This window comes from Macrotis lagotis, chromosome X, assembly GCF_037893015.1.
Source record: "Macrotis lagotis isolate mMagLag1 chromosome X, bilby.v1.9.chrom.fasta, whole genome shotgun sequence".
NCBI classification, from domain to species: Eukaryota; Metazoa; Chordata; class Mammalia; order Peramelemorphia; family Peramelidae; genus Macrotis; species Macrotis lagotis.
Window position 1 is genome coordinate 218,437,227 of NC_133666.1, and position 13,555 is coordinate 218,450,781.

General features: G+C 35.3%; 1 protein-coding gene across 4 annotated transcripts in view; it reads left to right on the top strand.

Moving 5' to 3' along the window:
- The window catches only part of SKIC3 (SKI3 subunit of superkiller complex), a 110,152-nt gene that overhangs the window by 76,702 nt on the left and 19,895 nt on the right, over positions 1-13,555 (top strand). For all 4 annotated transcript variants that reach the window (XM_074201313.1, XM_074201309.1, XM_074201312.1 and 1 more), the window contains 4 exons: positions 220-292; positions 4,352-4,405; positions 4,554-4,662; positions 13,282-13,410. In XM_074201313.1, coding sequence (XP_074057414.1) covers positions 220-292; positions 4,352-4,405; positions 4,554-4,662; positions 13,282-13,410 — 365 coding nt within the window. The remainder of the gene's footprint in view (positions 1-219; positions 293-4,351; positions 4,406-4,553; positions 4,663-13,281; positions 13,411-13,555) is intronic.

A 13,555-nucleotide genomic window follows, 5' to 3' on the forward strand; every position in this document is an offset into this window, starting at 1 on the left:
TGTTAACAAACCTCACAACAGAAAATAATAACTTGTTTTTCTTAAAGACTAGGAGCTTCATATTGAGCAGGAAACATGTATCATGAATTTGTTTTATATGACTAAAATATTTTTATACTTAAAATTCTGAGGAAAATGAAAATTGAAAAGCATTTTTGTCTGTTTTTATTATAGATAACTCCATTTTAAACTTTGTTAAACTTTTGATCTCTTCTATAGTAACCCAGCAGACCCTGCCCTTTGGTCTCTTTTATCCCGAGTGGTTCCTCAGTATACTCCACAATATGCCCAAGTAAGTTATTTCATAAAGTCTGCCAAAAATAGAAATAATATATGCCATTAAAATGAAACTTTAGAGTTTTTAAGTAAGTTTTGCAACTATTGCAAAGTCTCAGCATCACTAACATGTTTATCCAATTTACATTTGAAAACCTCCTCTCAAATGAAAACCACTCTCTCCAAAAACAATTCATTCTCCTATTATTATTATTATTATTATTATTATTATTATTATTATTATTATTATTATTCATTCGGTTTTAGACAATTTGACTTTTCATGACCTCATTTGGGGTTTTCCTGGCAAAGATACTGGAGTGGTTTGCCATTCATTACCTTCTCCAGTTTATTTTGCAGATGAGGAAACTAAGGCAAACAGAATTAAGTGACTTGTGCAGAGTCAAACAGTTCTTAAATTTTGAAGCCACATTTGAATTTGGGTCCTCCTGACTCCCAGAGCCTATATTCTATCCATTGTTCCACATTTTCTCTAATTCTTTAGTAATTATGAAAATGCTCCTTATATTGAACTAAAATAAAGCTCTTTTCAAATTCTCTCCATTGCTTCTATTTTTTGCCCCTTTGAGCCAAGAACACTTTTAATCCTTCTTCCATGTGATAAAACTGCTTGAATACTTTTATTATCTCTAAGTCTTTTCTAGGTCAGATGTTCTTATTAGTGCTTTTGGTTCATTCTTAATTGGCCATAATCAGATTATTATTTTTGTTATTTTCCGGAGTTATTCTTAAATATCATGCTCAAAACCAAATAGAGTACTGCAAATGTTAGCCATACAATCAGTAGGACTATAACCTCTCTTAAATTTACTTGAGGATGATTGCTGGGCAATATTTTCACTTATTTTTTACATCTAGTTCACACCTATGACTTTTTCACAAAACTTGTCCATCCCACACCTATCTTATTCTTGTGAGTTTGATTTTATGACCTCCGTTGTAGCACTTATGATTACAGTTCTAGATTTAGAGTTCTAGGCCTGCAGGAAGATCTGAGGTGGAATCTTGCCTCACATACTTCCTATCTGTGTGACCTTAAGCAAGTTCTTTAACTGCTCTCAGCTTCACTTTTCCTTATCTATAAAATGAGGCTAATAATAGCACTTGCCCCACAGAGTTGTTTTAGGTTCAAATGAAAAAAAAAAGTAGACGTTTTGCAAATCTTAAAAAATGCTATATAAGTAATCTATAAGATGATAAGATGGTACCTATTCAACTTGAGTTTATTAAATCCTTGTCTTAGCCTTTCCAAATCTTTTTGGGAACTTGACTTTGTTATCCACTGGGTTAGACCTCCCTCTCAATTTCATTACATTGGCTCTTTTAATAAAGTCTCTATGGATCCAGATCATTGATAAAAATATTGAACAATGATTAAGGAGGCACTCCAGTAGACATCTTTCAAGTTGTTACTGATCAATTAATGATTTCACTTTGGTTCTAATCATTCAGTTAGTTTCTGAATCCACCAACTGTTGTCTAGGCTACATTTTTTCCATTTTGTCTACAAATGGTTTTGATAATGGAGCAGCTCTGATATCTGATCTGAGCACCGCATTTTAGAAAGGACATTTATTCCTATTGAGAATACAGAGGGAGGACGACAGGCTGGTCAAAGACCTTAAAAACTTATCACAGGAAGAATGATTGAAAGTACTTAACCTAGAGAAGAGAAAAACTGAGCAAGCATAGGACATCTGAGAGATGACTTCAAATATTCAAAGACTTTCTGTCGATGGCAGAGGGCTTAGACTGGTTCTGCTTGTTCCCAGAGGGTTAAACAAGGAGCAAAATGGTGGAAGATGCAAAGAAGCTTTTTAGGGCTTGATTTAATGAAGTTGTTCCTGACAAAACTGGGTCCAAGTGGAATTGATGGCCTTAGTAATATCCTCCCTAGAGGCCTTGAAAAACAAGCTGGAGGATCCCTTGTCAGGTATTTTGTAGAGATTGGCAGTAGTATTTGGCAGCTAGGTGGTACAGTGGATAGAGAGCACTGGCTTTGGAGTCAGGAGGACAGGGCTTGGAATCCAGCCTCAGACACTTGACACTTACTAGCTGTGAGACCTTGGGCAAGTCATTTAACCTTAATTGCCTTGCATCCAGGTCCATCTCCAGTTATCCTAATTCATCTGGCCACTGGACCCACTGACTCTAGAGGAGAAAGTGAGGCTGGTGACTTAGCGCAGAACCTCCCTCACTCAAATTCAATTCATGTGCTTGTCATGGCATCAGGTGATCTACCTGATGTGGTCTTCTTCAAAAACGAAGGACAAACATTATTTTGTAGAGTGATTTCTTATTCAGGAATGAGTTAGGCTAGTTGGTTGCTACGGTCCCTTCCAACCCAAAGTCTTTGATTCCATATGGCTTATGATGCATTCAATAAGTAAATTCTTTTTCTCCAGATGCCTATTATTAGTTGCAAAGGACTTCCAAGGATATTGAGGATATTGATTTTACAAGGATACTGCTAATGATAATGAGATATGGTATCCATATTTTAATTATGCTATCTCTGCTTTTGATATATGAAATATAACTTTGTTTAGAGACCTCAAGTATCAAAGCAAAACCGATGTCTACATATGAGAAAAGAATAAAAAATATGCAAAAAAAATAGAAAAATAGTGATGTGAAACTTACTCTACACATGTAGAATCTGTTTCATAGTATCATGGATTTGAAGCTGGAAATTTAAATACATACTTTTCTGTTGTTTCTCAAGGAAGTAGTACTACTCCTGCCACTTAAAAGCAGTGCCTTACCATATGTGTTCTTCTATCACAGCTGAAAAACTTCTCTAGTGATTGATTGAAAAAAAAATATGTAGTGTAGTTCTTTGTTTGGATTCATAACTGACTTATGAGGTTTAGATTAGAAGCTATTTTGTGCTATAATTTATTGAAGTAGCAAAAAGCTTGGCGCTATTTAAAGAACATTGTTACGAGTTTCACTAAAAGTGGAAGTTTTTTTTTTAATGACTAGGGAGCTAATAATTTATTTTTTTATTTTAATTAGAAAACATCACATCTAATCCACAAACATTTACCATATGCTCGACATTATTAGTAAGTGCTGTCAGTGCTAAGACAAATGAAAGATAGTCCCTGCTTTCAAGGCTCTCACAGTCTACTAATGGAGCCAAAAATGCAAATAACCATGGACAAACAACCAGCATACAGGATAAATTTTGGGGAAGGTATTAGGGAATTAATTTCTTAGGTCCCTTGCTATTGTAAATCTGGGATCCTATGCTTTATTAGAGGACATGGATCAAAACTGTAAAGAATGAGAAGAACCAGAGGAGGAGATGAGGAAGGAATTAATTTCAGGCATGAGAGACTGAGAATAGAAGTGTACTCCACAGCAATAGGAAATTTAGAAAGAGAGGGCTTTATGTTTAAGTTTCTATAATCCATTATTTAAGATATCGGAGTAGGCATTTGAAGATGGTGATATTAGGATAATTACCTATGCTAATTCCTTTTAAGTGATACCAAATCATTATGGCTTAAAAAATCTTTTAGCACCATAACAATTTAAATTGAGAAATGGAATAGTTAACTAGAATGATAATAATAATGAATTGCCTTGAATAAATCAAGAATTTTGAGGTTAGATGATTAGGAAACATCCTAATTTTTCAAATAAGTAATGAAAAGGTATTGTTTTGTTCATCTTGGACTTATAACCTATTTAAGACAAGGAAAGACTTCTCAGTGAGAAGGGATTCAGGTGATAATTGGTTAGTAGGCAATGATAGATAAACACCCCAGAAAAGTATAGCAATAAAATAGGGTTTTTTTTCTAAAATGTACAAAAAATAAAAAAGAAAAGGACCTCATATTCTCATAAACTTTATATAGTTCAGCACTTAATATACATCTATGTATGTAGTTTCATATATTAAAGTGTCTTAAGTATCTTGTTTTTGTAGAAATATTTAATTTCATAGTAAATAAAATTTAAAAAAGAATTCTAAAATGATGTCTTAACTGTTATATGTTATTTCTGCAATAAGCAAAATGTAATTATTCAATATTTTATATTTTAGGGCGGAGCTATAGCAGGAAATGTGGCTCATATACTTGACTCAAATCATGGAAAGGTTGGTTTTCTTCTTGTTGCTAAGAAATAGTCCACTGAAAATGACTTTCAAGTATGATATAGGGGTCACACCATCAACATGTTCCCTGGTAATTTTTGAAAGACCTGTAATCATAAAAGTAACTTCTTTTTTGTTTTTAATACTGAAGGCTTTACTGTACACTGCAGTCAATCAGTTAGCAATGGGAAGCAATTCGGCAGAAGATGAAAAAAATGATCCACTGAAGACCATTCAGAAGGCAGTCCTATTATCTCCAGGTGAACAAAAAAAATTACATATTGGTATCATTTTTAATTCACAGTCTAGAGTTATAAAGGATTTTATGAGATTTTTTTTCCCTATTTTTTAGCACACTATATGTAAATGGTATTAATAATTAAAAAACGATCAACTACCCCCCAAACTTACCTTGGGAACTGAGGTGACTTTTGCCATGTTACCCTGAGAGGCCAATATCTCCTTCAGTGAGATGGCCTGCTCTCACATCTATGACCTGAAATATGGGTCTCTTTCAGAATATTAGGACTGAGAGGTGAGAACCCCATCTGGAAGCTGTAGGGGATCAGAGGAGAAAGAGCTCTGGAAGCTAAAGGCCTCTTGCCATTGGTTACAGGTGACATGTAACTTGAAGGGATATTTTTCAATTCTTCCTTCCTCCCTTTAAAAATAATCCATTTTCCATTTTTTTTTTTTTTTTCAAAATCAGTCTTTCTTCATACTGCTGCCATTGTTGATCCTGACCAGGAAGTTCTCCTCTGGCCTTTCATAAAATTTTTTTCTTTTATATTGGTGTTCTCAAACTGGTATGCAGGCTTTCAGAGATTTTCTCATACTGTTCTCTATGAGCATTTGACATCCCATTGAGTTTGTTTTGATTATAGCTGATCCCTTATTAATCCTTACATCCTTCTTAAAACTTCTCCCCTTTTCATTTTCTCTGACCCCACCTATTTCTATATACCAAAGTGTATATGTGTGTGTGTGTGTGTATGTTCACCCTCTTTTTATTCACTTTAGATGAAAGTGAGGTTCATGTGGGCCTGTTTTCTCTACCCTTTCTCCATGTTTTTAATCTGCTTCATCTCATGGATCCCTATTATGTGAGTTAACATAATCCTTTCCTACTGTATTCTTTCCCACTCCCTTTCTTCTCCAGATAACCTCAAAGTAGAACAAAACCCCTCCACCCCCCCCCCAAGATCATGACTTATCAAAACTCCTTTCAGTTATTAGAATTTTGAAGGGATACTTTTTTCTTTCCCTCCTTTTGGAATATATTCACTTTATCATTGAATAGTCCTTTCCAAATGCTTAGATGGTATTGGTTTGATTTCTTCTTGGCTTGGATATAGGAATTCAGAATACTATGCTGCTTGGGTGCTGGTCTCATTTTTTTTTCCTTGTATGACTCAGGCACTGAGCTGTCTGCTACACTGGCTTTGTATTCTGCCATGGGTCTAGGATATTTACATGCTTATGTCTTTTTCCTACCTTGATTTCTCTATATTAAGTGCCCATGAAGAGTTCTGGTAGTTTGGTTTTGTAATTCTGGACTGGCTGGAAGAACTTAAAGCTATTTTTATTTTGTTTTGTTGGAACTTTTCTGGAATGTTTATGGGGGTAATCTTGGTTCTTCTAGATCAAAATATGTGCCCATCCAAGCTGGAAAATGACTATCATCAGAGTTCTGTCTCCTCTTATAATAAATTATAAGGAATAAATTCAACAAAGTTAGCAGGCAGTTGGAAATATAAAATATTCACAATATATAAAGATCTGACAGCATAATTTCTTAACAGGAATCTTCAAACCAAATACATCATTTTGTTGATATAACTTTATAAAATAACTTGTACTCAGATATGTAGATCAGACAAGTAGGAAATTTTCCTTTTCACTGGAATTATTATTGATTGAGTCTTAATGTTAATTTAAAAACAAGATTCCCCTCTGCTGTTTACTAGCTTTGATAATGGACAAGATCTGATCACAAAAATTATCTACATTTTAGAAAGGAAAGATAGATAAATAAAATGAACTATAGTGGTGCATCGCTTTAATTATCTTGTCCTGTCTTAGGGTGATTTCTATTTATTAGAGACAGCTGATCAGACATAGTGGTTGTGTAGTGCTTTGTATGTATTAGGGAAATAATCTGTGAGTTTATACAAAGGCAATAAATTTGGTACAATTTTATGTATCTTTAAGATCAGGGCTTAGGGGGGCAAGCTAGGTGGCATAATGATGGAGTACCGGCCTTGGAGTCAAGAGGACCTGAGTTCAAATCCAGCCTCAGACATTTACTAATGCCTAGATGTGTGACCTCAGACAAGTCACATAACCCCATTGCTTTGCCAAAAATAAAGGTCAGAGCTTAGAATTTCTATGGATTGTTATAGCACAGATTTAATATAGTATTTCAGAGTATTGTTTCAAATTTTTAAAAAAATAACTAAATATGTCCAGAAGAGATAGAAATCATTTTTATCATTGAAATGGAATTGGGAAATATCAAAATAAAAATTTAGGTGGAGAGGGAAGGGTATGAGATGTGAGAATACTTTGGTAAGGTTTCCAGGTGTGGCATCTATGCATCCTTCTGGCCCTGTCACTCAGCTTCATAAAGAATATGGCCATCTTAGCTGTATTTGGAAGCATTATCATTCAGGAGAGCCATTTTTGCCTTAATGCTTCCTTGTTACTGAGTGATGAACCTTCCAGTCCACACACTGGATTGTTATCTCTTGAATAGTTTAAAGTGGTATAAATGATTCTTGTTTCATTTTTTTTTTCAACAATGACAAATTAACATGGCTAGGACTGGTTTTTGACCAAAGCAAATTTTATCTATTTTTCTGAAGAGAGGTAATAAGATAATAAGACAGATAAATTTCAGGAGGCAAATGTTTGTACTATGTTTTTGAAATGTACCAGTATAAATATTGTAGTCACTTAAAATGGTAAGATTTGTCATTTCTACTTTTGGAAGTTTTAGAACTATATAGGTGATTATCTAGAGCCTTTCACTTAATTTTTCCAAAGGAATTGTTAGAAAAATTAGGTTTCAGAGGAGCTTCCAAGATTTGCTTCTTTCTTTCTCAGGCTAAAATCTGAAAACACCTTCACTGAGAGCCTCTCAGGGATCATATCATCCAACCTCTGTTTTTACAGACAAAGAAGTTGAACTCTAGGGTAGTAAAGTAACTTTTCTGGTCTCCCAACTAAGTCACATTCCAGGTGGAGTTTGAGCCCCTGTCTTCTTATCCTGGATCTGGTACTGATCCTCATCCTGCCTTCCTAGGAATGTGCTAACTACACTCACTTAACCAAAGAAGCACAGTGGAAAAGATGTCAGAATATGGGACTGGAGAATCTGGTATTCATTCTCAGGTCAAATAGTCATTTAGCAGGTATTTGTTAAGCATTTGGTGTAAGAAAGTCACTGTGCTGGGAGAAAAAAATAAAAACAGGAAGCAGCCCTTGTCCTCATGGAGCTTGCATTCTGTCAGGGGATGCAATACATATATATGCGTGTGTGTGTAATAAACTGGAAAAAATAAATATAAGATAATTGGGGAATTGGAGGGGAGCACTAGCAACTGGTGTGATAAGAAAAACTTCATTGTGAAGGTGTTGCTTATGCAGTTTGAAGGAAAAATAGGAATACTAAGAAGTGGAGGTAAGGGGAGTTCTATGAGTGAAAACCAGTGCAAAGGCCTAATAGCAGGAGATTTTGTGTTCAATAACATCAATAAGAACATTAATTATAGGTAATGAATGCATAATAAGGTTGGAAAGGTAAGTTTTATTTAAGTTGTGATAGACTTTAAAACCAAAAAGATTACATTCTATTTTATCCAAGAAGTAAAAAGAGGCAGCTAGATGGTGGAATAGATAGAGTATAACCCTGGAGTCAGGAGAACTTGAGTTCAGATAGAGAAGGAAATTGCAAACCACTCTTAATATCTTTGCCAAGAAAACCCCATGTGGGGTCAGGGAGAGTTGGAGATGACTGAAATGCTCAAAAAGAATAAGAGATAGAAGGCATTCATTGGAGTTAATCAAGTAGAGCTTGACATGGTCAGGTCTACATGTTAGGAGAATCACTGTGTGGGCAGCTAGGTGGAAAAGTGGATAGAGCACCAACCCTGGAATTAGGAGTACCTGAGTACAAATTCAGCCTCAGACAATAATTACCCAGCTGTGTGGCCTTGGGCAAGCCACTTAACCCCATTGCCTTGTAAAAACAAAACAAAACCTTAAAAAAAAAAAAGAAAATCACTGTGACAAAACTGAGATGAGAAAAAGATTTGAGGGAGGGAGATTAATTAAGAGTCAGTGTGTGGTTATTGCTAAGGGTGATGAATGCCTGGTTTAGGGCTGTGAATGTGTGGATAGAGGCAAGGGACTGATGTAAGAGTTAAGTCTCTACAAAGTAAGTGTATACACAGAGATTATTCCCACTGTCCATCTCCTCTGTTCTTACTCAGATGCTGCAGAGCTGGAGGAAATCACCCCACCTGGCTTACTGGGCACAGGGTGCTAAGCACTGTGACTTATACTTTACAAGCATCATTTCATTTGCTCTTCACAGCAACCCTGAGAGATAGGTATTACTATTATCTACATTGATGTAGTTGAGAATACTAAAGAAGACAGAGGTTAAATAACTCGCCCAGGGAGGTGTCTGATAGCAAATTTGAACTCAGGTTTTCCTGATTCCAGGCCCAACACTCTTTCCCCCTTACCACCTGGCTGCAATCTTTTTTATTGCTTCTCAGTTGTTTGAATATTTGATTCCAGATATTCTCCTTTTCCCTCAAACTTATCGTGTCACCTCCTTTCAACTGAGGACTTTTCCTTTTATTTTGCTGAGAAAATTGAGGCCATTTGCCATGAATGTTCTTTTCTACTTCTCATATCAAAACTTTTTGACATCATCCACTCTGCTCCTCACCACCCCCACCCTTCCCTTTTTTTTTTAGTCTTTTAGATAACAAGATGTATCTTCCTTGCCAAGGCCAATCCTTCAACCACTTGCCTTTGATCCTTTCCCCTCCCATCTTCTCCAGCTGGCACCCATCAATCATCCTCCCATCCCTTCCCCAAGTCCTTAGTTTCTTGCTTTATATGCTGGTTCCTTTCCTTTTATCTTTAGATATGCCAAGTTCTCCACATCCTTAAAAAAGCCTTCACTAAATTCTATCATTCAGGGTATTATCATATAGCTCTCTACTTTTTGTTAGCAAAACTCCTATCAAAAACACTACCCACAGTCATTGTTTCCACATTCTTTCCTCCCCTTTAACCTTTTGCAGTCTGGCTTCTGATCTTATCACCTAATTGAAATGTCTATGTCTAAAGTGATCACTATGTGTTGGGTCTGATGCTCTTCTCTGCCTTTAATGTTCTGACTGCTCTATCAAATTTGAGCTCCCTCTTCTAATTGCTCTTTTTCTCTCCTTGTGAACCTTATCTTTTCTGGTTCTCCTGTCTTCCTGTTTCCCTTCTCCCAATTGCTCTTACAATTTAAATTTCCTTTGCTGTCTCTTCATGCTCCCTACCTGTGGGTGTTCCCTCAGTTCCAATCTTGCGCCCTCTTTTCTTTTACCTCTACACTCTTTATTGAAAGTTTCTTTCTACTCCTGACTGTGCTTCTGACTTACCAGACAGTCTGATTCTAGACAGTGCAGCTAAAGGAATTTTCCTTAAGTTCAGATCTGACCGAGACGCTCCTTAATCAACTCCAGGGACTTCCTCTTGATATTAGGATAACATAACTACTTTGTCAGGCTTTTAAAGCCTTATAAAATCTGCCTTCAGTTTAGTTTTCCAGCTTTATAGGACATCACTTCTGTCTAATAATATGATCCCACCAAACTGTCCTTCAACCTGTTCCTTACACAAAATACTTCTATCTCTTTTAACAGCACCTACTACACAGTTTTGTAATATCTGTATGATTCCTAGAACATAGTAGGCTCTTGTTCTTTTCTTCCTCTCTGCCTTTGCACTGACTGTCCCCCAGACCTGGAACATATTCCCTTTTGCAGCTTTCCTGCATAGAATTGCTTTTCCCCTTCAAGATAATAGTTAAGCACAAAATGAAAATCTTTTCTGATCTCCCAACTGCTAGTTTCCTTCCTTCCAAACTATCTTGTATTTTTTTTATTCTTAACATACACATAAAGACATTATTTGTTTTTTTTCTCATTGAACTCCATTATAGAAATTATTCCATTCATTCATTTTCATTTGGATACCTGACACATTATAGGTGCTTAATAAATCTTGTGGATTGTTTCATTGATTGATTGCTACAGTGTGAGGTATGTTTTCAAAGTGTGTGGAGAACCTAAGCTACAGATGATCTATTCATAAAATAAGCCTGGCTGTTGAGGTCCTCTTAGTTTCTCACTGTACTACTCTTCATCTGCCTATCCTGATTTAACTAGCTATAGGTGGATTCCCCACCCCCCCTTTCCTTTGTACTGTCCTGCTTCCTTAAATTGGCATGTGACTCTCCTTTAGATTTTTAAAGAATTTTTGCTTCTTTTACAAAAATGTATATGAGTTTAAAATGAATAAAGATGACAATTTATAGACATTTTGTGATCTGAAGAATGAATGATATTTAGAACATGGAGATCAGTTCTTTTTAGCTTAGTTTTATTTTAATAGTGATGGCATATTTTCAATAATTTTCATGATTCAAGTATTACTTACAATAGAGTTAAAGGAACAAGTTAAATTCTTTGGTATGCTGAAATTTTCATTAAGCCCACATTGCTGCTAATAAATGATCCACTGGGTGACTGACGAGTATTCAAAACTTTTCATTGCACTTGGTATTTCTTAAAACAAGATTTGACTTGCACAAAATTAATAGTTTACTTACAGTTAACATATTAAAGTCAGGTACATATGGATCTCAGACACTTGATGGATAGATATATTGGATGAGACTATACCAACTAAAAATATTTGACAAAATGTTCTTGACATTCAAAAGATTTTTAAAAATACTTTAAACTAGTACCCCAGTTTAGATTTTTAAATTGTTGGCATGACAAAAAACAATACAACTGAAATTTATTTCGGTGTTGAAAGATTGGAATAAATTATGAATTGAAAAATGATTGTATCCATTTATTGTTTAACAAACTGATTTTTTTGGTTATACAGGAGCCCATAATGCTTGATAATTTGGAATTTTCATTGCAATTGACATTTTTCAAAATAGGATTTGACCTACACAATATTAATTAGCAAAGTACTCCTGCTTATCTAAAATTCAAACATATATGGATCTCAGACATTTGTTGAGGGATCCTGTAGATATTTTTATATAACTCCTTTTTTTCTAGTAACATGGAAGCTCTCATATTCAGCTATTATAACACAGAGGTCTTTACACAGGCTGTCTCTCATTCCTGAAATGTACTTCATTGTTATCTCTGCCTCTTATAATTCCTAGGTTATAAAAGGCTCAGTCAAAGTGGAAAGCATCTAGAGTAGAGTTAGAGGATGTAACTTCAAATCTCACCCTGTGATTTGATAATCTATCACTAGGGATACAAAGAAGGCAAAAGTCAGTCTTTGCCTTAAAGGAGCTCACAATTTAATAGGGAAAAGTCAACCTCTGGAATGAAGCTAAACAAAAGAAGTTATTGGGGTTATGGGAGGTACTAGGCACTTTTTGGACATGATGAAATCCTGAAGCTAGGTTGGAAATAATAAAATGGCTGCCCAAAAACGCTCTCTTTAAATGGAGATTAAGGGAGGAACTTGGCAATGTTCACCTTCTACCCTCTTTAGAACCACACTGAAGGGGTATGGGTTTTCCAGCTGATATGACTTTTCAGGATGATGGTTTCTGAGACCTTGATGAAATCCAGGGAAGCATCCAAGTGGGAAATGATAGGAAACTTCAAACTTTTATGACTTTTGATATTCCCAGCACTTAGTACAATAAATACTAGTTGACTAACTGATTGGTCGCTTATGGGTTTCATTTTCTTCAGCTGTAAAATCGGAGGATAACATAGGATCACAGATTCAGAATTGGAAAGGATCTTAGAGGCCAGTGAGTCCTAAACTTTTTTTTTCAGATGGGGCAAAGAGAGGTTAAACGACTTGCCCAGGGTCACACAGTATATTTAAAGTAACCTGTTCATTATAATGCACTTCAAGTTGATCTTTCAGTACGTGTTGTTTCCTCTAGAAGGATATTTCCCCTTATTACATGTCATTGTATCCAGGACTTGGCCTTTCACAGTGACAAGGCTTATAGAAAGTGCTTAATAAATGCTTGTTATTAATTCATATTTGAAGATATTACTACTAAGTGACTATCATTAGGATTTATAATTTTATTTTCCCAGTAAAGGTGGTTAATTTTTGTTGACCTACCCTATTTTTTTTATATGTTATGTAAGTATTGATCTGTAAGACAACTGCTTAGAATTAGGGATGATAGTCAGGTAATAAATAAAATGACCCATATTTGATACCTTAGCATTGACTTTTGCCTCATTAGCTTGGTGTTCTAGTCAAATTATCTAAACAAACTACCTATAAATGGAAACATAGAAGCAGAGCTTTTTAGGGTGTTCTCATTCTTTTTAGGTAGGATTTATAAATTACTGGAGATAGAATAAATCTGGAGAGAGAAATAATGTGATGAGTCTCCTTGGGGTTTTTTGCCAGTAGTGTGATCTTGATTAAAATTTCTTTGAGTCACTGAAGTCTTTAGGATTTTTAGAGGCTAAAAATAGTCTCCTTTGTTTACAAATATAGTGCCTTTTAGCATTTTTTCATAGAGTACATTGACATAATTAATGAAGTTTATGCTTTATTATGGTTTCTGTTTTTAGATGATCCTGCTGTCTGGGCAGGGCTAATGGCAGCCTGTTATGCTGACAACACATTGGCTGTCTTAAATAACACACAGCCAAAGAGGACAGAACTAGATATAGCACTATTAACCACTATTTCTGCTACAGGTAAGTGAAAAAACTTTTAGATTGAAGTTAGTATTGAGCTTTAGGTATTTAAGTGCAAAGAAATAGATATTCATTTTGGAATATTTTTTTTAGGGTTTTTTTTTTTGCAAGGCAAATGGGGTTAAGTGGCTTGTCCAAGGCCACA